This window comes from Corella eumyota, chromosome 5 (genome assembly GCF_963082875.1).
Source record: "Corella eumyota chromosome 5, kaCorEumy4.1, whole genome shotgun sequence".
Lineage (NCBI taxonomy): Eukaryota > Metazoa > Chordata > Ascidiacea > Phlebobranchia > Corellidae > Corella > Corella eumyota.
In genome coordinates this window covers 1034167-1060597 of record NC_137494.1, presented here as the reverse complement: position 1 = coordinate 1060597, position 26431 = coordinate 1034167, and the positions used below count along the sequence as shown (strand labels likewise).

Here is a 26431-nt window from a genome sequence, read left to right as displayed (position 1 = left end):
TCAGCAACATACAAACTCCCTACCTGCTTACCGTTAAAAAATAAAGTTGTACGGGAGGGATATGAAAGTTTATCAAGCAAGGAAAAAATTGCAATACTCGAATGTATTTATGTTTAAATTCAATATTTTTTCATCTTATCAAAAAGTTCAGTTCAAGATTAAAGTTAAATTAATTTTTAATGTAAACAGTAAATGAATAAAATAAACTAAAGTTCGTGTAAACTTGATTGTAATTTTGTGTTTACACGTTTTTCTAATCAGCAAAGTAAACAGTGTGTGTAGTGTAATAATATTAAGGCCCGGATTTTGAGGCAAATCTTATGAGTCGAAGATATAACAGAAGTGGAAGATATAACCCAGAATATTCGCGAGAACTTCCCTTGGAACAAGCAGTACAGGTATGATGTCACAATTACGTAATTCTGACGTAAATACTTAACTTATTTCATTTTACTAAAAATTTGGAGAACAAGTATTTTTGTTTAAGTTGTTGTGTTGATATTATTATAATGTAGGTCATTGCAACGCGTGGTATCTTTAAATTATTGTTAAAGATGTAATCTTCCATTTTCTAAATGTTTAAGTCTCTTACGTTATTGACCTTGGAAAGCCCATAACAATTATGATCAACGATTTGAATGGCACTTAAGAATATTTAAGGGTAGACGCGATGCTCCTTATTACTGATATTTACATCAAAATACATAAGGAAAAGTATTAAGGTTTTTTCTACGTATTTAAATACCAAAATCCTTAAATGTTTGAGCAACTGTTTTCAAATTTTCTAGCGGATTTTTGTATTATTTTTAATGAATAATGTGGGTATGTTATGACTACATGTATTATAAACACATAAAAATATTTATTCAGTCTTTATTTAAAAATAACGGCGATAAAAACTTTTTTATTTTAATTTCAAAATTTGCATAGTTAACGGATTTATAAAACGAATACTAATACAAATACTTGCGGTCAAATTTAAACTCATTATACAACAAACGGTATGTTTATTTATAACCAACCAATCTTTAGTTTGATTCCCGCCTATAAATTTTAAACAAAAGAACGAAACTTTTAACACAATGTAACCGTGTGTTTAACTAGCAAACGTTTATATTAAGTTGTATCAAATTACTTATAGGGATAGACGTAACAAATAAATCATTTTAATTAAATAACGGAACTTTCATTCATTGATTTTTAAAGCAGATTGGCCAATATTTTTTGCAGCAAATAACAATATTTTAGGCAGCGTTTTAACACATCATATGTATGTTAGTTAACAAAATTGCAACGTTTACAACTTTTTAAATATACGAGGAATATTGCTTGAAAAGAAAATGTAAGATTTATGTTTTAAAATAAAAATTTTCACATAAATATTATAAATCCTAAATACCTATGACAATATAACGTAATCGTATTACGAGCCTATAGCGATTTTAAGTCATGGTACTTTGCACTACCCGCAGTTACAAATTTCAAAAGCGCTTTTCTCTCTTGGTTTGTTTTAGTTTGAAAATTTCAAATCGACGAGACCGTTGATCGGTTGTTGTTCAATGCAAACATTCGAACGAGTATCATCTTGCCCGAGAGTTTAACGCTCTAAACGCTCACATCAACCTTAATACGCTATGTCATATTAACGACAAATATGACTATGGTAACGTCAAAAAAATTGATGTGTTTATTTTTGTAAGGTGGTCTGGAATTCAAAACGGCATTGTTAGTTGTTTGTTTGTATTTATAGAGTTTGTATTATAATTTGCTATTTATAATATTAACTGTTACCTTTATTAGTAACTAGTCATTACTTATTTGTAATAACACAAATGCCATTTTTACGCTACGCTGAACTTTTGTATTTTTATGTTACAAATTTGTTACATTTCAGAATAAATTTAAGATTAGTTTTAACGCTTTAAAATACGGCATTATTTGCTCCAAATATGCACGTATAAAAACCATTAGTCATCAATATTTTAATAAAAGTTTAGGAAAATGTTATTAGTATGGTACATAGATACAAGTGCACGAATAAACACAGGAGTTAAGACATCGTCGCACATTTAACAACGTCATTAAACTGGTATCCAACATCGCGTTGTTGTAAATCAGCAGACAAAAGCCCACAAACAATGGGACTTCGTTGGTGTCACGTGATTCAAGCCATTCAATCTATCGATTGTGTGGTCATTTAAAATTTGGCGGGAATTTTGCTAAAGCTTTAAAAAACTAATTTCGTATTTTACGAGAATATTTAATATATAAATTTCCTTTTTCGAAAAATTAAAGTTTTAATTAAATTTTTGTTGTAAAATGCGCTATAAAATTGAATAAGTTGAAAAATTTTGAACTTTTAGTCTCCAAAACTATTCCAAACTTTAAGGGAGTCAAAAAAAGGTAAATAAAAATTGATACAACGGTATGTATAAGCATTAGCCATCGCTGATAAGGCCAAACCGCAAAATAAATTCTGAAAATTTAAATAACGAAAATTATTTTCTTAGATTGCATAGGCTAGCATAGACAAGTATACCCACGTGTTATTAACAGTGTTAGTTTGGCCTATTTACCGCCAGCTTGTAAATCAAATAACTTTTTGTTTGCACATCCGTAGATGTGCCTTAACGTTTGTCAACATTGGAAATTTTTAAATTTATGTCGGTATTTTAGACTAGGATTTCTTATAATATTTTGCAACGCTTAATTTAATCTTTGGTATCTAAAATTTGTTCAATATTAAATTTTTAGTTAATTGTTTTATACGAAATTTAATATATAAACAATATACAGTAATTATGGTGTGACTGAGTGTAGTCACTTTTTTGTTAAAAATCATAAAAAGTTATATCTAAAATATACAAAATTCCTTTGTAAATACTTTTAGAACTTCAGGATTTTATCGTTGTCGCCTGTAATTTTTATTGACATTTTATTGTACAGAAAACTGCTTAATTTTAACTGCTTCTAAAAAGACCAAACATTATTTTTTTATTTTATTCGTTCTAGAACGTTGAAGACACAGTCCTAGGTGGGGATAGAGAGGGGTCGGTTCGGTCGGTGGGGGCGAGGGTCCGAGAAATAATCACCGAGAATCTTAGGGAACCGGATAGAACCGAATTAAACCAATCAGAAGAAGACATCATGTCGAAATCATTCCAGGTTGGTGTTGTTTATTTTTATTTTTGCTTAAGGTGGAAAGGTTGGTAGGGGTTTAATTAAAAGCTTAAGTTATGATTTTTAACAAACAGTAATTGTAGCTTTAAAAGCGTAAAACAACGAAAATTTATATTCAAAACGAAAAAGAAACTTTGATTTACAGACATTCGCAAATGCAAGTTTGTAATATTTACTTTGGTATATTCTTATATAACATAAAATATATCAAAGCCTTGTGCATTAAAATACAAAAGACATGCATTTACATTTCAGCTTAGATGATAACCTAAAGAAATAGGGTTATTAGGTTTAACACAAATAAATTATTCTTTTGTATAAACCGGTTTATTACATGAACCCCAACAAAAGATAATCACCCACTTTAATCTTTATTGTATAATAAACTTAATCATACCACATCTTAAATAAATATCGTATACTATAACGAGTTGTGGGTAACACGCTTTACAAGTTAACTATACAAAGTTAATAACCGAATAAGATAAATGATGATTAACTGTGTGATGTTATCGTGTTAAAAGATGATGTATGTTAAACATCGCATGTTTTTTTACAAAACATGTTTTATTTAAAAAAATTTAATATGCTTAATAACTTAGAACGATCATACAGTTAATGGTCAAAACCATAATTTTTTACTACAGGAGGAGAACCGAATGCTCCAGGCGGAGCTGAGTAGAGTAGAAGATCTTTTATCTCAATCGAGAGCTGATAGAGATGAAGTAGCAATCAAATATAATGCAGTTAGTGACAGGGTAAGTTCATTAAAACAATGTTGAATTTTGTTTGTTTTTTCGTGCATTGAAATAATTAAATTGGTTGTTTGAACAAAAAAGTATTCTTAAATATCTATTGGCACTGCAAAATGTGTTATGGACCTGTTTGTAAATATTGCAGCAGAACTGCCCCCTTCGTAGTATTTTTTAATTAAAATGCAGTAATGCATTTTAATTATTGGAATGTTAAATGAATATATGTTGTTAAATTGAGTTTTGGTTGTTTAATTTTATTTAATAATACCTAAAAGTATATTTTTAAAATAAATCATTTTTGTTGTGTTCATGTTATCGTGCTTAGCAACACAATAACTTGAAATAAGCATTTAGCCTAGCACACTACTTTGTTGAAATATTATTTTTTAAAAGTGATCGCTAGACGTCGCCCGTCTATTGAAATTTGTACCAACGGTTTTACCGGTTGTTTTGTGTACATATTTGCTAACCTTATTGTAATAATTTACTTATTGATTTTATAATGTTTACTTTCGTATGATTAAGGTGTTAGGTTAATAGAAACGAAGATTTTTGGTGGAATTTAAATTTTAAAAATTAGTTGGGTAAAGGTAGTGCAGTAGGCTAGTAAAGTTTTGTAGCTGGGAGTCAAACAGTTACAAAAAAGATTTTAAATTAGCAGATGTTTCAAGGGTAGACTAGTTGATAGCTGAAAAGCAAAGAAACAGTATAAACATCAAAACTGTGTTCATTTTATAAGAAAACAATCAATTTTTAAAATTTTTATTTTTCTTGTGAGAGTTAAAGAAAGATTTTTGAAAACAAAAGGCGGGACTTTAAAAATCAAGAAATTTGCGTTTTAAATCAATCTTTTATTAAACTATTTTAAACTAAATAAACTCGCTATAAAAAGTGCTACAACGTCGCCAAATCATTTCACGAAACAATGCCATTTATCGCTCTTCAAATGCCCTTGTGACGTCACAATCGTTCCTCTTCCTTCAAGTGGCCTCTATGGAAGTACGATCTTTTATTCAACCAATCAGAGGGCTTGATTGTTCGATTTAATAGCGTCCCTGCGGGTGTCCAGTTACCTTTAATTTCTAGTGTTCTTCAATTCTTTGTTAATTCGATTATTTCATTGTTTGTCGCGCTTTCGGTTCTTGTTGATTTTTTTTCATGTTTGAAAGTTATTGAAAAAATGTTTTCACTTTTATTAATCAAGTCGAACTCGGTTTGCTTTTAATATGAAGGAAGTAGCGAGCGAAATTAATTAAAATCTCGAATTTTAAAGATAGAGAAGTTTTTAATTTGATTAACAAACCAATTGTTTTGAAGGTCGAAAAATATCTAACAAGCGAAGTTGTTTTGTTAAAATAATGCTCATTATTATGTAAGTGGCATTCTTCCATTCATGTTTCGCCACACCTGATTGAAGTTAATTGTGATGTCATAATTGAGCCACGCGTTCAAATAGTTTAAATTTTAGCAAAACGCGAAAGTTATTTGAGACATCTGGAGACCCTAGTAACAGCAAGACTGCTAGTTAAAATATAATACAAAAGTTTAAGAACCACGACTTTAATAAAAATGAAATATTTTTTTAATTTGTTGCAAAATCGTTACGCATTAGTCGGTGAAAAAATTGGCATTTTGCGTTTTCGTGTTATTTTTTACAACAGTTAAAAGTAAAAACGCTGGTAAAAATTCTAGGATACATTTAAACGACTCATAGTACTCGAATTAGTTTTAAGTACAAAGTTAAAGTGGAATGGTAGTAATTTGCGACCCGGCGAATTTCATTTACAGAGAATATAAACACATAGTTGGCAGGTGTCTGCGCTTTGTTCGTGTTATCGATTTGGTATCCAGGTATTCAATTAGGAGATCGGGGGTAAATTGCAGGGATAAAAAATACTAATATATTTTTCTGTTTATGCTTTTAAGTTTTTGTGACGTTTTAAAATTAAGGGTGTCATGTTTGTTTTTAAAACGCAAAAAACCGAATTTAAATATATAAGAAAGTTTTATGATTCCAAGATTTAGGCGAGTTGTAAAAACAAATTCACAAAAAAAGAAATATTTTAAATATTTCGAAGGTATTTATTTCACCACAACAAAAATGTCTGTATAAAAAATCGTTAGTAAAGAATATGCAGTATACCTGATAAAATAAAGCAAAAATCCTAACTTATCACATCTTATTAAAATTGTTAAAGGTGGTTAGGGTTTTTAATTGTTTAAGTTAAAGATGTCGGACGAAGAGGATTCGGGACAAATGGATTCTGTGCGTACAAGAGTAGATAGAGTAAGAACATTTAATCGAGAAAAAAATTAGTGGGAAGTCCGATATATAATTTTGGCTTTAAACCTTTTAATTGGTTTGTAAGATCTAAAGTTTGGGTTTCACATTGCTAAAGAAGTTTGGGTTTCATTTGTAAAAGGGCCATGGAAATTTGAAGGTTTCCAAACGTAATAGGGTCATACAACTTTTTGGGTAATCAGATTTTAGAAAAAGATTAGAAATGTTTAAAGATTAATAAATATTTTTAGTTGGAGCAAGCTCTTAGACTTGAGAAAGGTGAAAGGGACAAAGGAGTTTTGGAAAACAGAAATTTGGAAATGCAGGTATTATTATAGGCATGGTTCTATAAAGTTGAATATGTACTTGTTTTAATTTGTGATATTTACCATAAAAATGAAACCGTAGATATGCATGAGTAAGTAGCGTTTTTTGTCTAGTTTTAAAGCTTTTTCGTTGTTGTTGTTGTTAGTATAACACCAGACTGCATAAAAATAAAGTAATGCATGTGGAAAAATTGGTGTATTGTATTTGTAAGCTTTGGGCATGTGGTATTATGTTAAATGTTGGTGTTTAAAGTAGCATGTGTAATTATTAGATGTAGATAACATATGTTGTCGCATTATCTAAAGTTTAATATTCTAACTGTGGTAGATATATTCAAAGTTTTGCCTAATTCAATTGAAAAATAGCCAACTGCAATAGCTAACGCAACAAAGTAGTTAAACCCTTAATTTCAATAGATTTATAACTGCGTAGGTTTTGCACAATTATAGAGGTCTTGTTAGTTGTATGTTGAGGATAATAACTTTATCTATTTGTGTATGAAAAATTTGTGATATTTTTACTTTAGAATTCTGTGCTTCGGCAAAAACTTGAAGAAGAGCAAACTTCCTACCGCAGAAAACTCCAGAAATATCAGGAAGGACAACAAGTTCAAAGTTCATTGGTGCAAAAACTTCAGGGCAAGGTAAAAAATCGAGTTGCTTTTTAAAATTGTCCATTTAATACAGGTGTATATAAGGCTAGTAAAAGGTTAAAATAGCCATTTCATTAAGTCGCATTTTAAAATAAATTTGCAAATATTTATTCATTTTGATCTGCAACGGATTAGCCTACGTGAATGTTTCGCAAACTGCAGGTCTGCATATATTTGTTACATCTAGCGTTAAGTTACTTTGTTTCACAAATGTGTTACCGATTAACAACATGTAAGAAATGACAAATAACTATTACCAATATGTTATTAAGGTTACCGAGCTTCCTAAGTTATTATATTACAGCGTCGTTGTTGCTTTTTTTCTAAGGATAAGGCGGTTTAGAAATGTGGTAACTAAGAGCAACCAGGAGTGGTTACTATTGTTCAAAATTCTCGACTAAGCTTGACGTAAACGAAACAATATTTCGTGAAAAGTTTCGAGTTTCTAAGCGAGCTTTGTTTAAATATTTAAAGATCCCAATTTTGAATGAAATGAATTAATTTTGGGCACTGCTAATAGGCGGTAGGATCGTGAGGTTAACAAAACGAGGCGATCATATTTTATCTGGTGTGACATCACCGTTATTCTACTTCACACTTTTATGTTATCGCAAACAAGGCCCGGTCTTAGGGTTAATTTATAACAAACATAAATAAAAAAAATTACCTGTTTCGCATAGTCTTTACTAGCTTGTCTAAAAACTTGTTTGCCATGATGTGTTCAACTTTTTGCGGTTGGTGCGAAGGTTGCAAATCTGAAAAACAAATTATTCATTCAATCAATCGAACACTACGTTGTTCATATTCATATGCCTTATTCGCCTTCACACATGATTTTATCACAATTCTTTTGAAATGTTTTTATACCCGGCACTTGGAAAAACTATTGTTGTTTTTTTGTGTTTTGAAAGCCACATCGCACTTAAACTGATTGTAGACGCCGGCGTTAGAAATAATATTTGTCGAACACGAATAAAAAGTTTCTTAATCCAACAAATCATTCAAGTTTTAGCAAGCTTAGTGCGAGTTTAATGTTGCGAGTAAGTTAAACAGAGAAATGTCGACTCATGTACCTGATAATTATAAGTGTATTCATAGGGGTGATTTGTAGGTTGTTTTATGTTAGGATTTTTAAAATGAATAGTAAGACGGAAATAGAAAAGTTAAATGAACAGGTAAACTCATTTTTGGGTCGTGGTAATTTGATTATCAATTAATGATTAAGGTTTTAATATAGCTAGCATTTTACTAATCGCCACAGCCTAATATTTTATAAAGTAGTGGGCAATTATTTTTACTAATATGTCATATAATTTAACAGGTTCTTCAATACAAGAAGAAATGTGGGGATTTAGAAGATGAACTTAATGTTATGAAAGCCGAAAGTGATAGATCTAGAGTAGCGGTAAGTAACGTAAAAAATCGGGATATTTTTAAGAAATATAATAAGGTGACAAAGCTATTTATAACCACAATATGTAACTTAAAACACTGTTGTTTAGTTATCGGAAACAACTGATACCCTACAGACTAGATTAGATAACACAGAGGCAAGGTTAAGGAGGACTGAGGAAACTCATACAACTGATCTTGAAGATGCTCTTATCAAGTTAGAGGAAGAAAAACAAAGGTGAGTTTATAGAAAGCTGGCTAAACTTTTAAAACTCCTGGTAATCATATATATATTAACTTATTATATTTTATGTAAATTGTAAAATCTGTTTTTTTTTGTTTGAAAAATGCATTTTTCTGCTTTTACTACAGGGCGACTTATTAAGTAGTATTATGCCACTTCTATGCTGGTATCTGTAAAAAATTTAAAATTTTAAAGAAAGGGCGTTAAAACAACTTCGTAACCTTAGTTACACCGCAAAATAGTTTTCATTTAAAAATGTTGAGAGTCAAAAAATAATTAAAAAAACAATGAATGAAATATTTATGCTTACAACTCGATTCTTAACAATTAAACCTAAAAAGAATATTAAAATAGTGCGGCATTTTGTGTTATAATTTGGAATATCTTAATACAAAAGCGTTTGGCATGTATTCGTTGTTATGTTTTTTGTGTAAGCACTCACCCGAAACGAAGACTAACCAATCAAATACCGAGTTTGCGCATCTATTATTTCCATTGTAATCGAAACGTCTAAAAAGCCGACGAGACGGTATTAATATAAAAATATGAAAGGTTTTTGAGGTATAACTAATGGAATGTTGATTTAACCGGCGTATTATAAACCGCACTGTTAAAGCAAACCATTTTTTCTTTACAAATATTAAGAGTTCTGAACGTTTGTTTAAATGGTTACTTTTGTGGTTTCTTTTGTTTGAGTTATAACGGATAACGACTGATTAAATATCGTTATTTAAATACAGTAGCACGGCCTTACAACGCCAAGTAAACTTTTCTAACAATAACCCATTTCAAAATTCTATTATACAAAATTGTATTAAGTTTCAAAAAAATTTAAATAGTAAATCGTATAATAAAATGTTAACAGCTTTAACGTACGAACGTTGGAGCGAGAAGAAGGACTGTTTATAAAAACTTGAAACAAAACACTTCATATAATAAAACATAAACAATTCCAGTGTTTACAAATAAAAACTTTGGTTTCAGATGCGAGAGTTTGGCTGAGGTTAACTCTATGCTTCGTGAGCAATTAGTTTCCGCCAATGATTCTAATGCCGTTCTTGCAGATGACCTCAAAAAGGTCTCGGACGACTGGAATTACGCTAAAGAGGAACTTAAGGTCAAGGAAAATGAATGGAAAGACGAACAGGAGGTAAGAATTAAGTTTCAATGTTAAGATTATTTTACAAGTAAACATCTATAGGACATAATAAAAATTGTAAGCAAATATGTAACCTTAAGCTAGTATATATAATTGTCTTATGCCACCTTGCCAAAAAAACAAGAAATAGTAGTCGATAATTAGTGAAATTTAAATGTCAATTATATAAATTCTGATTTTAATTCCATTTTTTACAGAACTTTAGTTCTTACTTCGGAGATGAGCACAGCAGATTGTTAGCATTATGGAGAGCAGTTGTGCAAATTCGACGAGGTTTTACTGAACTTAAATCCAATACCCAACGTGACCTAGGAACAGCTGTGAACGACGTACAGGTAATTCAATCTTTTGTGTTCTGCTTTTTAAGTAAATTTGTTTTTTATGAATTCTCTGCTTTGTATTCTCAAATCAATACATTTGATGGATTATGACCAAGCAAAAATATCCTTTATTCTTTTATCAATACATATAATTAATGAGAAAAAATATATTCAAAGAGAGGAGCTCGCCAACTCCACGCCGCATGCCTTAACCTTAACGCCAACCAAAATGTTCAAGATACTTCCGTGAAAGTTTCCCTGGAAAGAGAGAAGGGAGAAAAGTTTGATGTTGAAGAGCAACTTCGTCAAAAGGTAAGTTTATTTATTAATTTGAATTGCCATAGTATACCAATATCACCGAGTTGTATATAATTTTGATATGCATATGGAGAAATACAATACAAACAAAATTTAAAACTTTAATATTAATGTTATTGCAATTTCTGTTTAAGGTGAAGGAAATGTTACAAATGCAAGCGGATTTTGACTCTGACAAGGCAAGACTGAATGCACGAATTAACGAACTAACTGTCGCGTTTGATCGTGCAAAGACCCAAGTTAATGAAAAAGAACGAACAATCAACGAACTTAACACATCGACCCGACCAATGGTAATTTTAATTTAAATTTAACAATTTATGCCATGTTAAGTTATAGTTCAACTAAAGTATACAACGATATTCTTTGTTAAACAGGAAAGTACTCGTGTTGATGGCAGTGGAAGAGTAGAAGACGAGGAAACATCGGCTAGCCTCGCAGCTGACAAACTTGCACTTGAACAAGCTTTAAGAGACATCGCCCAATCTGTGATTGCAGATGCTGACTTGGCTGTTGCTTTATCGGACAGTCCACGTGCTTCGGCTGTTGATGACCTTACTGAGAGTATGGCTGATATCGGACTTTCCCCAAGGTTAGTTTTTAAAAACGACGCTGTACCGACTTACTATTTAAATTTATATCATACGAATAAATTAAAAAAAAAAAAAATTTTTTCAAATAAATTTTTCGATAAACGTAGAAAATAAGGAAAATTTATTTGATAAAAAAAATAAAGAACCGAACATATAGCTTTTTAAAGTTAAAGATTGTTAGCTATGTAAAAGTGGGACATTACCTTAACCACAAACTACTTGCCCTCTACGATAACAACTCGTTGAAAATTGGGAAAACTAGCAAACAAACACCTAACACTTTGACCCAGCACTACTTTAAAACACTCAAAATTGTCGCGCTATTGTTGGCCCTAAATTTTTCCTCTTATCTGTAGGAATAGAGCTTAGCACAACGCCAATAGTTTTATGTTAGGTTAGGCAATTTGTACAACATAGGGTAAGATATGAAGTACCACATTCCATTGGAATTGATTTAAAACCCAGCAATTGTTAAGTCCTTAACCACACGGAAAAGTGCGCAGGATAGTTTAAAGTGTAGCTTTGTAAGATCAGGATTAAATATTTTTAAAATAACAATATTTAGCTTAGACAACGAAGAGCAATAAATTTGGTGAACTAACTCTATTTATATTTAATAAAGGTAAAAGTGTATGTAAAAAAGTGATTAGCGTAAAGTTTAAAAATGAGTCATAAATTTCGGAAAATATTGCAAACATATCAATCGCCTTCAGCAAAAACAAGAAAGGGAAAAAAAATTTCATTAACAGAAAGTACAAGCCCAACTACCTCGAACATTAGCTCGGACGATAGCGGATTTTTTTCACCGGGATGTAAGGGACGAAACGACTCGGTGACAAGTTTGGATTCAGCACAGAACGATTACAAAGACGAGGAAATATTAGACATGTTATCGCCACTCGGAAAGTTCAGTAACTCGCGAAATAACCTTCGTAAAAACCGTCATGCACCCAAGACTCGTGTACGATATAAAATAGGCGTTCATAAGACAACGTGTCAGTCTTGCAAACTAAATAAAAGTTATGGAATAAATGAACAGTTGGCTTCCATAAATTGCGGGTGTGATTTAATACCAGCTACTTACCAAACCACTTTCGTGCGGGTTTGGCCAAGAGAAAGGTTGTTTATCAAAATTTTAAAAATTATATTTGACTAAATATAATTTACGACAAATTTTTCAAGATTATATATATAAAAAAAGTTTATTAATTTTAAGTCATTATAACAATTTTTCAAGTTTCTGACTTTGTATAAAATTAATATTTATTTTTTCAGACGAAGTTATTCTCCTTTGAGATCCCCGTCGCCTGGACGAAGGTCTCCAAGACGTGGAAGATCTCCGGGCATAAGAGGAGTGTCGCCCTCGTTTGCTGACTCAACTTACAACGCTGTTCAAGCTGCTTTGCAGAAACGCCAGCTTCAAGTTCAAGTAAGATTAACGAAGATTTTAAGCGTTTTTTACGCACATTAGAAAAATGTAAATAAATGCTTCATCTTTTTAAATAAATAATAAGAATTTTACTTTTGTCAAACGTTAGACTTTTAGGAATAATTTGTAAGAATATTTTGTTTTTTAGGAACTCCGAGCTAAGTTAGAGGCCGCAAGAGATGCAGCATCTTCACTTAAGAAACAATCAGCAGAGAATGACGTTGAGAAGAAGAACTTAGAGAACCAACTTCTAGCCTTGAAAGAGGAATTAGATCACACAACTCGAGCTAAGGATAATGCTAAGAGAGATGCCTACAGGTTCAAGTCGACCGCAGAAGTCGTTGGAAGGTTAGAATTTTGATCTTCTTATTTAAAGACCAAAAATACAAAATACACTGTTTTATGTATAAAGTGAATTTAAAGCATTTAAATAAGTTGATATAAATATTTTTATTTTAGTGAGAAAGACGAAATGGGCAAAGAACGTGAGAACTTGCAGGGTAGAATTGATGCATTACAGGGCGAAAAGGAAAGGCTGCAAGCGGCAAATGCTGATCTCCAAAGACAACGAGATAATGTTGAAGATGAGAAAGAGGATCTTATTAAGGATCTTGAGAGAAAAGACAATGAACTTAAAAGGGGGTAAAAAAAGTTCAGCATTTTAGTACAAATATTAACTGTTTAATCCTGGATTCGTGTTTACCTTATATTACATTTAAAATTATTAGACACAACTGCACTTTTACAAATTAACATATTTTATCAATTTAAGCAAATCCACATACGATACGATGGACGACAAGCATTCGTCATTGCGAGAACAACTTGTGACAACAAAAGAGGCTCTAAACCGAGCTAACTTGGAAAAGGAAATTATGGAAGCTGAAAAGGCAGAAGTAGTTGAGGCGTTATCGAAGGTACTTAAAACGACTAATATGTTGTATGTTCATCCTTTTTTAATTAAACATCTTATCAAATGTCTAGGCCAAACTGTATTTCTTGATAACAAGTAACGAAACAGGTTGAAAATTGCGGTTAACATGTGACATAACTTTACATTTTCTGAAAAGGTTGAACGAACAAATGCGGACGTAGAGTTGGCGCTTAACAAGCTAAAAACAGAGGAAGCTTCACTTCGAGATCAACTTGCTAAAATGCAAGCTTTGAACGAAGGTTTGGCTCAAGATAAGGTTGATCTTCACAAGGTTATAGCTGAGGTAAATGTTAAAATTTTTTGGAATTTCTTCATTCGAATACTGGAATTTCTTCATTCGAATATGTTAACAATGTCATAAAATATGTTTTATGTTATAGATGGAGGAGAAGTTTGTTGCTCTTGGTGCAGCTAAATACGACCTCGCACTTGAGAAAGATTGCATTCGAGCTGAACTTATCAAGACAGAGCAAGAAAAGATGGATCTTCATAACGAAAAGACTGGGTTGGATCATAGCTTGATCTTGACTGAACAAAGCAGAGAAAAACTTGAGCAAGATCTTATGTTGTTACATAGAGAAAAAGCTGAATTGACTGACGCGCTTCAACAGGTAACTTGCCTTGCTTCCATGGTATATTAAAATCAAAATATTTTTATCAAAGCTATCCCAATCAATATTTTAATGTGTTGCTTTTGGTAATAAACAAACTTTTTTTATTATAAGTGCACTCGCCACAAAGCAAACGTAGAAGAAGAGTTGGGAAGATGCAAGGACGATATCGCAAGGCTTAACGACATCAACGGCAAACTTGCAAGGGAAAAGGAAGAGTTAACGAAAGAGAAAGCAAACCTCATCGTTCAACTTACAGCAACTGAAAGGGAGAATCGAACCCTTTCCGAAGAGATGGCTGGATTAAGGTCAATATTTACTCTAATTCGCGGTCAAGTGGTTTTTTAATCCTTGAATAATCTTGAAGTTTGACTGTCAATTTTGTTTAAAACTCTTCTTGTATCTCTATTTAAATCCCACAATAGCGTTATTTGTTATTAAACTAATTAAAAATTTTAGGGCCGACAAGGAGGCACTCGAGACCAATTTGTTTGATGTGCAGAACGTTGCAGCGACCTTGGAAGCTAAGAAGGAACAACTTGAGGAAGTAAACCAGAATGCTATGATGAAGAACGAGGCATTGCAAGGTATTCCTATCTGCCAATTAAACCTACATTTAGTAGTTTGTAGCCTGCATATTTTATTTAACATTTTTAAACACAAATTTAGTTTAAAAATGACGTACTTTGCTAAAACTGTTGCTGTTTTTTATTTATGAACAGTCGAAGTTGGTCGAACAAGAAAAGAAATGGAAGTGGAAATCGCTAAACTTCAACGCGATATCCAACTACTTAATCAGGCCATAGCTCAACAGGAAAGAGAAGCTCAAGTTGCTTTAAAAACCGAGCAACAAGCTCACGAGGAAGATATCGAGAAGGCTGCAAGGGTCAAGGTGTGTATCTATTTTAACACAGTGTAGAGCTATTTTGTTAATAAAATATAAAACATGTTAATATATCTTGTAATATGTTACACACTTCAAGATACTTTTGGTTTAATTCTAAGGACACTCTTCGACTTGAGTTAGAGTCAGAGAAGGCTGATGCTTTCCATGAATATAACTTAGAAAAGGAGGAACTGGTGGCGAAATATGAGAACGAGAAACAGGAATTGGCGGAAGAAATGGAGGCGATCAACCAGGTATTTATTGTCAAATTTTTTACAAGAAATATAACACCTTTAAAATTTTTTATATTTAAGTAATTTGAATTACATACATGTAAAAAAACGGGAACCGAAATTTTGTGTAGTCATTTTATGTCGTGAAACGACATGGTAATATGTTTATGTTGCAACACGATATGAAATACCTATACATAGAGAGGCAGAAATCATAACAGCTATTGTTTTAAGATGTAAAAAGAAATACGATTATGCACATTTTTGAGAATAACACAAAGGATTTGTATCGAGTTTCTAATATGCTTTATTCTACTTTTCAATAAATGTCCTTGAAGAATAGAAATATTTTATACCACTTGAATATATCCACCAACTGAAGGATTTTACTTTCATAATTCATAACAGCTGAATAGGTTAAAAGGTGCGTGGTTAGGTTAGCGTTGGGTCTTAATAACAATAGAAAAGCATTACATGTCGTCTGGATCATAAATCTGTTTCGATCTTAGAGCAAGGTTAAAACGTTTATGACTGATTTTGTTGTTATGTTTTTGTCGAGAGAACATTTTTGTAAAGTTATGTCGAGCAGTATACGCGAGATTTCTTTGGTGACAAACACATTTGATGTAGTTATAGAAACTTTGCTTGTATTAGTTTAAGATAAACAAAGGGTAAATAAGGAACTTTAAAGACAATTAAAATATAGATTAGCAGGTTAAAAAAAAACCTTAGTACCAAAATACAGAACCATTTCTAGGTAAAACTTAGGGCTCAAGGTTATAAAAGAATGAAATAAAATGTAGTAAGGTATAAACATTATTAATAAAAAAGAAATAATGGAGGGCACAGATGAAGATGTTATGTTTCGTTTGGGACGCTGGCGTAAGTGGAATAAACATATTGCTTCTATGAATTCTCTAGTGAAAGTAAGTTGGTTTAGAAACATAGTTGAATTACTAAATCAATAGGTACTAGATTTTTTAAATGCTGGGGGGGTTGATCAAAACAATTTTAAAATAATAGCTATATGTTAAGGCATAGTTATTATGTTTTTATGTTACTAAATAATTTTTAAAGATATACACTGGGCAGCTTAGACAATCCTTTGTAGGCGGTTAGTAGTTGATGTTAATGCAGTAAAACCAGTCGCAGTCTAAAACCAATCAATATTTAACAAGTAACTTAATGCAGGAAAACAACGAAGCGATGATCATGGCCGAGGCAGAGAAGCAACAAGCTCTCTCAATGAAAGAAACTGAGAAGAATGCTGTACAAGAGAAGTTAAATAACGCAATCCAGAACTTGCAAGATCAAGAAATCGAATACGAAAAACTAAAACGACAAGCTAACTCTAAACATGAAAAAGACAGAGTAAGTATATTGTAAATAAATCAATTAAATTTTGTTACATCAATCGTAAATTGCCAGCTTGTGTTACCCAATTGCATTTAACAAAAAGTACTAAATATTTATATAACAACAACATAAGGAATTTTTTTTGCAAAACTTTATAAAGAAATTGTTATAACAGAACACAATCAACCAAATCACACAAGAACAAAAAGACTTCCGCACGCAGTTTGAGCTTGCTACTGAAGCTCATGAACGTGAAGTTAAGGGACTTAACGAGGCTTGCAAGCAGGTTCATGCAATGAGGGATGCAGCACACAAAGAGGTAAGCAGAATAAATTAAAGACACAACTGATATACAGCTCATATAATATTAAATGCTTATGCGCTATTAAACTATAACCACGATATGACTGTACAAAACAATACACTTACGTGTTTTAATTGAAGTTCTTAAATTTAAACCAGGTTGAAGAACTCAAACTCCAACTTCGAATGGTTGAGGATGCTAGAGATGGTGTAAGAAGAGATCTTATCGAAGCCCAAAGAAAGGTTAAAATTATTATTTTAACACAGAACAAACTTGACACTGGTATCAACATTTTACATAAATTTATTGATAATTCCTAGGTTCGTGAAACAGAAGAAGCACGCGACCGGCAAAGAAAGGAGAACTTAGAATTAAAGAGAGGAGTAAACGAAGAAGTGCATGAGAAACAAACACTTAACAAAGCTAACGATCAACTCCGAGTCCAGGTTAAAAAGGCAGAACAAGAACGAATTGCACTTAAGGTATGCATTAAAATTTTAATATAAAAAAATAACATTTTTAACCTTTACAATTGTTCTTAAAGACGTAGTTTTATACAAGCTAGTTTAAAAATTGTTGTTGTCTTAGGCACCATGTAATAGATAACGATACCTCGTTAAAATTTTTAAAGTATTATTACACCAACTGGCAATCTAGAATAACTAAATGTAATTAATCTATCTTATAATTTAATCTGTTAACCAAATATTTCACAGAGAGCCAACGAAGAAAAGGAGCAAAAGATCGCAGTTCTAGATGAAGGAAGAAACAACACACAAAAGGAGAACGGTGACTTGAGAGCAAGTCTGAGGGAGGTTGAACGCAGCAGATTGGAGGCTAGAAGGGAATTGCAAGAACTTCGACGACAAGTAAGTTGCTTCTTTGTTTATAATTCAAAACAAAATAGGTTCATATTTTACACAATTTTACCAAATGTTTTAGGTTAAGATGTTGGATGGTGAAAACAACAAACGATCCAAGGAAGTAGAGGACTTGCAAGCTAGAGTTTCTGATGATGAGGCACGAGAAGAGGAGGCAAGACGAGAATCTTTTGGATTAAAACAAAAAATTGTCGCAACTGAAGCAAGCAAAGAACAAGCTCTTAAGGAGGTAAATTTATTGTTTAAATTCTGCTAGAAACCTTTAAGTAGTTTTTGACGATTTAAAATTTTCTAAGGGCAAAACAGTTTTTGTAAATGTCGTAAATTAGATGTTTATATAAACCGTTAACATATTAATCTCTTTAGAACGCAATGTTGCAACGTAAATTGGCTGAATTTGAGGATGACACGAGAGCAAAGGAACGAGATTATTTGGAGCAACTTTCGGAGTCCCACTCAAATTCAAAGAAACAAAAAGATGACATCAGGAATCTTGTTATCAAACTTGATAGTTTGGATGAAGATTTGGCTGAAACTAAATTAAAACTTTCCGCATCTGAAGGAAGAGTTGCTGGATTAGAGAACGAAGTCGTTAAAATAGAAAGTGAGATTACTTACATTTTTAATAAAAATTTCTCTCATAGCTTTATTTGATATCTGTTAATTAATTATGCTTGGGCAAATTAATTACCCTAACACCGACTAAGCAATTAATATAATACAATTACTTTATACTTTTAGGCAATAAGCGTGATGTTGAGTTTAAGTTGGGAAGTCTCCACAGCGCCCTCCGACGTACCCTTGGAATCTCAAGATTGGGAAGAACAATGAGTCCAATGAGAGGTGGATACAGATCTGCAAGCCCATCTCCAAACCGGTAACTTTTTAACAGTTGGTTAAAAAACGGTCAGATAGAAAAAGTGTTTAAATGAATTTGCGCAGCTTTTAGTAAACAATAATAATCAACTTTCTCTAAACAGTCGATCACAATCTCCTGGCAAAGGTTTTGACAATACATTTACGACCACTACTGGCGGTAAAGGTACACCAATACCAAGGACTGGCTCACCCGACAGAAACCGAAGCATTTCACCAAGTTTCCGACGATCAGGATCTCCTACGTAAATTTTATTAATATTGTTGCATGTTTTAGATCTCTATAACCTGTTAGCTTTAATATAAAGTGCTATTCTTTTTTTGGGAAATGTTACATTTCAATATCAAAAAAGGATTTCGTTTTCGCACAACATGTAACACTTTTAAAATATACTTTAGACGAACTGAACAATTGGTTCAAGACATCGACCCTGAAGTTGTACGAGCAAGTTTGAGAGATTTCCTCCAAGAGTTAAAGGACACACAACGTGAGAAGGATGACGCAAAGATCGAAGTATCAAACCTTACTCGTCAAGTAAGTAAATTTACATATGTGGCAATTTGGTAATGAAAACATCAGCAGTTTCGTCAATATAAATACGTTATCTAAAGTTAAACGACCAAAATTCATTAGCAATGTTTAAAGATTTACATCTAAACATTTAAATTAAATTTGATATTTTTTAGCTTATGGAAATGGAAGCTGACAGAGACCGAGTCAACCAACGTTTACAACAACTTCAAAAATCTTTGGGAGAAGCGGAAGAAGGCAAGAGAGGTGCGCACGGAAGACTTGCTTCAGCTCAGACTGCTCTTATGCTCCAGGAGGAGACAATAAGAAGAAACGAGAGGGAACAGAAGAGTATTGCTGAAAAGCTGGCACAACTGGAACGTGCACAACAAAATTCTGAAACTGATAGAAGAGCTCTACAAGTAAGTGAAACTGGTCTGTTACATTTACTAGTAGCCTAAAAAATTTAAAATGTTTAACAAATAGCCTTAAAATATTCTCTTAAAAAATAATATTTGTGGTTTGTTATCAGGATAAGATCAATAAAATGAAAGCCCAGCAAGCTAAGTGCGAATCAGACAAAAGAAAATTAAAAGAAGCTTTCGACATGTCCGAACAGAGAGCCACAAAACTTGAACTCTCTAGACGAGCGCTAGAGGGCGATCTTCAGCGAAATAAACTTACTTTGAACGACAAAGAAACAGGCAACCAGGTATTGGTTTTGTGTTAACATCTTATTTAAGGTTAAGGTACAAAATACTGTTTAACCTTCAATGCATGGCCTTTTGTGGGTTGTTTCGCAGAAATTCTCCGCTTGAAGTTTTGTTTGACAGCCCCATTCGTTCAGGAAGGCTTAACCCTTGTTTGTTTACATGTTTGTTAAACTATTTTCATTTATCAAAGGTCCAACAAGAGCGAATTTCAAACCTTACAGCCCAGATACAAGACCTTGAGGGCAAATGCACTTCACTGCAACTTACAATTGATCGGCTAAGCACAGCTTTGGCTAAAACAGAGGAAGGCGAAAGTCATCTTAAGGACAGGGTAAATATAATTTAACCATGAACATTTTGTAGTAACATAAACAAACATCACATTGGAACGATTTCCAGGAACTTGCATTGTACAAAATCGTGAATCATAATTTTATTATTTTATCACAATCTTAATTACCCTTTCATGTTAAATTTTTTTAACAACAAAAATGCAAACACTTAACCGATTAATACTTTTGCAAGGTTCAATCTTTATCGTTGTCAATGTCAGAGAAAGATGCAGCAACAAATTCACTTAACGACAAGATCAGTCAACTACAAAAGATGTTGACAGCCTCCGAACATGACCGAAGAGTATTACAGGTTTAAATTATGACGTCACAATGTCATTTTATTTTAATTAGAAACGTTTGTCGCATAACACAAGCTTACGAACCTGGATCGAAGGTTTGTTTACGTACATGGATTTTTACTTATAGTATCGCAAAGGTTTATTTTACAGTAAATTTACAAATATCTATTAATGTTTTATAAAGTTCCTAGAACAAAATGCCCACACAAACCATAAACAATGTACCTCGACATGTTTTAAACAAGATATAACCACGACATGGCAGTGGCACGAACGTTTTTTAGCTTACAAGTGGCTATGGAAGATTTTGGTTTACCGTAAACTTGTTTTATTTTACAACGTTTTAACCACCCACATCAAAAATGAATTTGTTTACACAAAAAAGCAACTTTTCAAATAATATTATTAGGCCTACATTATATTGCAGCAGACTTCTTGTAATTAAAAATAAAATCGACGACCAAAATTATTTGACGCAGAATTTAAATACCATCAATACGCATATTTTGAAACAAACTGCTACCAAACAAAAACCACAATTTTTTTTCTTATTTAATTTACCTTTGAACCAATTTATCTAAAGGAAAGACTTCAAGCCGCCCGACAAGCTGTTACAGACCTTAAGAAACAAAATGGAGCCTTGCAAGAACGAACACACAATTTAACGCATGAGATTGAAGACGCTGAAGTTAGAAGATCTGAACTTGAAAATCAACTGAAAAGTTTACAACAAGTAAGTTGTTTTTTTAATATTTACAAATATAAATAATGGTGTCAAGATTGTAAAAGAAAAGTCAAGATTTTGACCGATTTTTTTCGTGACTCACACCTGAAATATTTTATCGTCAATTTTTTTCACAAGGTTTATTTTTCCATTAAAGTCAATTTTCTAGGTTAGGGAGCAAACTTACGCTATTTTTAGCTGTTGCCTTAATCGTTACCCTTGGTCCTATGTAAATAAATAGCTTATATGTTCACAGCTTTGCTTATAATATTAATAAAACAACCCTTCCGTCAAAACATTTGTAATAAGTAAGTTTTAAACGACGCTGTTTACATATTTACTCGCCAACATGAGTCGCACCTTCACAACACTGGTCGCGTGGTATATATAGACATAAAGCAGCAATTAATTAATAAGCGAGATTTTATATGTAAATTGTCTCAATGCAAAGTAGTATATGAGACACATCGTACCATTTAGATTAGGTGGAATAATATAATTGTTATCAATAAATCCTCTGTCAATCATAAACATTAACATATTTTCAGAACAAATTATAAACAATACCTAATATGGATGTTGACCTATATTTGAAGGGATTGCGTAACGTTAAAATTTAAATATACGTACTACAGGTCATTTCTCAACACCAGGATTCTGAAACAACTGGCTTAGAACGCATACAGAAACTTCAAGAAGAAAAACGAATTCTCCAAGAACGACATACTGGACTTAAGCGGGCAATTGCACAACTTGATTCAGAGAAGAGAGAAACACAGAGAGGTGCTGTGAGATTAGAGAAGGATAAACATGCACTTCAAAAGACACTTGATAAGGTATTTTGTTAAATCTTGGGATTAATTATGACAAACTAAGGTTACTAAAACATTTTTTAAACCGATATATACACTTAAGTTTATATTAATACAGCATTACTACAAACAAGAATTTATTATTTATTTACAACAAACAACATGTATAAACTATAATATTTCCGTCAACTCGTTTACAAATAATAAAATACAACTTTCCAGGTCGAACGTGAGAGATTAAAGACTGAAGAAGAAACGATCAAGTTGGCAGAAAACAAGGGACAGTTGGATCGATCTTTGAGGGATATGGAGGGAGATGTTGAGGACCACAGAAGAACCATTCAAGTATATAGATATTTAAGATATTTTGGATATATGTGTGTTAATTAGCTTTTAAAAGGCTTGTCTATTAAAAACAAGCGTTCGAACAAAATGCAAATTATCTTCCACAATATTTTTGGTAAATGTACATTAATACAAAATGTAGATTGAGTTGGTTAAAATCTTTATTTAACCACTTTTAAATTTTAGGCTCTGCAAGCACAGTTAGCTGATGCTGAACAGACCAATGCTCAACGATTGGTTGATGTTACTTCACGACATCGACAGGAAAATGAGTTGGAGATGGAAAGATTAAGAACAGCTCAAGTTCAAACGGAGCGAACATTGGAAGCTCGTGAGAGGGCGCACCGACAACGTGTTAAAGGTCTTGAAGAACAGGTGACAATTTTTTCACAACTATTTCAATATAAAATCTTCGCACAAAACTTTACGATTATTTTTATATAATTAGGTAATAAAATGATATTTTAAAGTGATTGATGTATACGAAAAAATTTGAACCCTTGCCTTTTCAAGTTTAGATAACTATTGCGCCAAAGCAACTTATCACTTAACCATTCCGTGCAGACAAATTAAAAATCACGCTACGGGAATTTTTTTAATTTTTTTAGAAATGGGATTGGTTTAATTTTAACTTAGATATTTTATAAATATTTAATATTCGAATCGGTGGAAATTTATAACAAATTTAAAAATAGAAATAACGACAAGGTCTGGGTAAAAAAAGTTCCGCATTAATTATTAACGTTTTGTCAAAAACAAATCAAATCTTTCAAATGTTTCAAAGTAAATCACAAATACTAAAAACAAATATTTTGCCAATTTGTCTACGTTATATAATATAAAACAACGCCCCGGGGTTAATTTAAATAATATCCATTTCTTTTTTAAACAAACAGATATATAGTATCGGTTTTGGAACTAAAAAACTGCAATCTAGAAAGAAGGTAATGCAGATGTTATCTACTTTATAATTGCCACATTGCCACAGTCGCTTTTTTATTTATGGAAACAAACCTATAACGCTTAATACTTCATCATTGCACAATCGTGTTTAACATTCCCGGTCTTACTCACTGGTTTAGTCTAGGGTGCAGTTTGATATACAAACTTGTCATAGAAAAGGGCGACTAACAAGTCATTTTATTCATTTAAAAACAATCCCAAAGGTTTTTATTAATAGAATAAAACCAAATCGTGCATAGAATCAACGAGTAGATCGATTTAGTTACGCATGAACTTGCTTTTTAGAATATTAAAGAGTATTGTAAAAAATATTGTTTTTTAAAAAATAATATTAACGAAATTAACAAATTATTAATTAATTTTTTTTTGTATTTTAGGTGGCAACCCTGAAAGATCAACTCACACAAGAAATTCGTCGACGTCATCGATAATTTCGCTGACGTCATATTACGATTACGTCACTTACAGCGTGTGTGTCTTTTTGTTCGTGAATTTTACAAAACGAGCGAAGATTTTTTCATGCACAACATTGTACAAATTTTAAAGTTCTATTTTCCTTGACTTTTTCGTTTCGTTCTAGCCTTAGCTTTATTATTGTTTGTCTGAAATGTTTTTTTAACCCAACAAACTTTGATTTTAAGTGTAATTATTATTCATTTTCGCGTCGTCATTCAACAAATAGTATTAGCATAAACACACTTTTGCGAAAAGCGTAGGCTAGATAAAATAACAAATTTTTAAGAATATATTTTTTTACGGTTTATAAATTATTTTTGTAATTTTTTTACACTGTTTTTTTTTTAATTTTCTATTAATTCAAAAATCACTGTCTGGATTTTGTATTCTTGATTACTTAGAAATAAAGTAGATAAATTGATGTAAATAGGTATTTTAACTGTAATTAATGTACACTTGTTAATAGTAAATAGTGTAAAGAATAATATTTTTCCAAAACGTATCATATTGTTTATATACATAGTATTAAATAGATTTTGTATTAAAGTTATAAATATTGTATTTACACCAAAATTTATGTTTATTATTTTGTAAATTTTTAAAAAAATATCTGGGACAAAAATGTATAAAATATAAATAAACATTAAATTTTTGCAAGTTAAATTCCGTCCCCTGAGATTTAATTAAATTTATCAATAATGTGTGTGGCGATATTTACCAAATATTCCCCCTAAAGAATGGTTGTTCTGGATTAAAAATGGTTGACATATTTGCGTGTGATGTAATGTTATTATCTCGTTTATATCAATTAAAACTTTAATAACAAAAAATTGTTGGTTTTGTGTTTAAAATAGTCTAACCATTTAAATACAGTTCTGCAAAGTAAAATTAATTTATCTTGAAATACGAAATGACAGAAACGCATTGTTTGCAAATCAGACACGCCTAGTAGATAACACAAGAGTCCATGTTAAAATCCTTATTATTACGTCAAATAATGGTTTGTTGTTTAAGAGCGTGTGACAAGTGCTACGTCATAAACCTAAACAACTCCAATGGGATTATGTTAAGACGTTTCCGTGCTATTTAAATCGAACCTGAATCACAAAATGTCGGTTTAGACAGAACGTTAGGTCAAGGTTAAAAGTTTTGGTATCACGTCATATAACGTTATGTTATACATTTATAAAGTTGCTTTACTATGGTTTGGATTAAATTAGTCACTAAAGTTTTTAAATATAAATAACGACATGCGTAAAACTCTATTGGTGGTCAAAAAAGAAATGTTTTAGAGCTCATACAAGATCGTCAATCAAATACGCCTTCTCTGTTTTGCAAATATAAAATATTCTGATTAAAAGTTTTTGAATGTGAATAATAAAAACAAATACGTGGGAACGCCAAAATGATTCACAAATCGCAAAACTGTTACATTTCAAAAATACCACCCAATTAGCACAAAACTTTAACCAGCGCCAAATTTAGACATTAAATCTATTCAAAACAAACGCACCTAAATTTAACACATGTACCTGTTAATCAAAGGCTAAACTAACATTCCTCTCAGTCTTCTTTAACCACGAAAATACACATTCTTCGACCCGCACAGCTGCATAAAGACTTCTAAATAAAGATAAATCTTTAAATTTTAACTTAAAATTACGAAACGAGCAAATTACTTAAATAAACGGTTGGTATTCCATGTAAATCATGTTTGGTAAACCGAGAGTAATCTTAATTATCCACCAGAACTATCATGTGTGCACCTTTAACGACCTGAGACATTACAAGAAGTTGTATGAGATTTGTCGACCGGTGCTTAACTGGATTAGTAATGTGACATTATGATGGATCATTTAATAACTTCTGGTTGTAATCTTGGAACAAATAAACTGTACGGCCTTAAATATAAACAATACACATAACGTGATGATTATATAAGAAAAGGGTGAGGTAACCGTAAATGACTATATTTAGATTTTGAGGCATGAGGCAAAAACAAATCGAGTATAACTGTGCCAGTTCACCACAATTTTACTGAGAACTGGGAGTAACATGCTATGCAATATTCCCTTAAACATTTTTCTGTTTGGTCAAAATTTCACCAGGAAAATTAAAAGTTAAAATTCGCTCTATAGATTAGTGTCAAGTCAATGCATAAACATGTCGGTTTTGCATAAAATAATAGATTTTAATAACGTTGATCTCATTCGGTTCATGACCTGTTAGGTTTGTCTGCATAACATTCCGACACGATCTAAAACTTTGACGTAAAGTTCGTTTCGGTGACATTGAAGGGTTATTACGAATTATAATTTTTGAAAATACGTTAAGTCAAAATTTTTATCCAGCCTATTCCTGTTCGTGATTTAGCAATTTGCGTTTTAAATTTAATAAGTTGGATCAAAAATTAAGTACCGTGGTCTAGTATGTTAATTTTTCCCTAACCTTTTTTTTGAGCAATATTTTAAATACAAAAATAAACTTTCAAGCATAAAAGTGTTATACAACACTTGTGAAATTTGCACATTTTAAAAATGGA

General features: G+C 31.8%; 1 protein-coding gene across 4 annotated transcripts; it reads left to right on the top strand.

Annotated features, from left to right (window-relative positions):
* Positions 1-265: 265 nt before the first annotated feature.
* LOC145753227 (uncharacterized) lies at positions 266-24711 on the top strand. 4 transcript variants are annotated; one of them, XM_082569625.1, is made up of 41 exons: positions 266-398; positions 3013-3165; positions 3828-3938; positions 6468-6542; positions 7070-7186; positions 8517-8600; positions 8698-8825; positions 9816-9981; positions 10188-10325; positions 10488-10622; positions 10763-10921; positions 11006-11220; positions 12497-12650; positions 12799-12998; positions 13110-13292; positions 13423-13567; positions 13721-13867; positions 13965-14195; positions 14310-14503; positions 14655-14782; positions 14918-15087; positions 15201-15335; positions 16506-16685; positions 16846-16989; positions 17133-17216; positions 17295-17456; positions 17691-17843; positions 17917-18084; positions 18222-18459; positions 18597-18732; positions 18836-18976; positions 19131-19266; positions 19419-19664; positions 19775-19954; positions 20146-20286; positions 20481-20600; positions 21173-21322; positions 21949-22149; positions 22348-22470; positions 22657-22845; positions 23811-24711. In XM_082569625.1, exons 1-41 carry the CDS (start codon positions 321-323, stop codon positions 23862-23864), a joined length of 6192 nt encoding a protein of 2063 aa, XP_082425751.1. In that variant the 5' UTR covers positions 266-320; the 3' UTR covers positions 23865-24711. The 4 variants fall into 4 exon arrangements, with proteins under 4 accessions (XP_082425751.1, XP_082425752.1, XP_082425753.1 ...); XM_082569626.1 differs by lacking the exon at positions 6468-6542; XM_082569627.1 differs by lacking the exons at positions 266-398; positions 3013-3165; positions 3828-3938 and adding an exon at positions 6131-6222.
* Positions 24712-26431: the final 1720 nt, after the last annotated feature.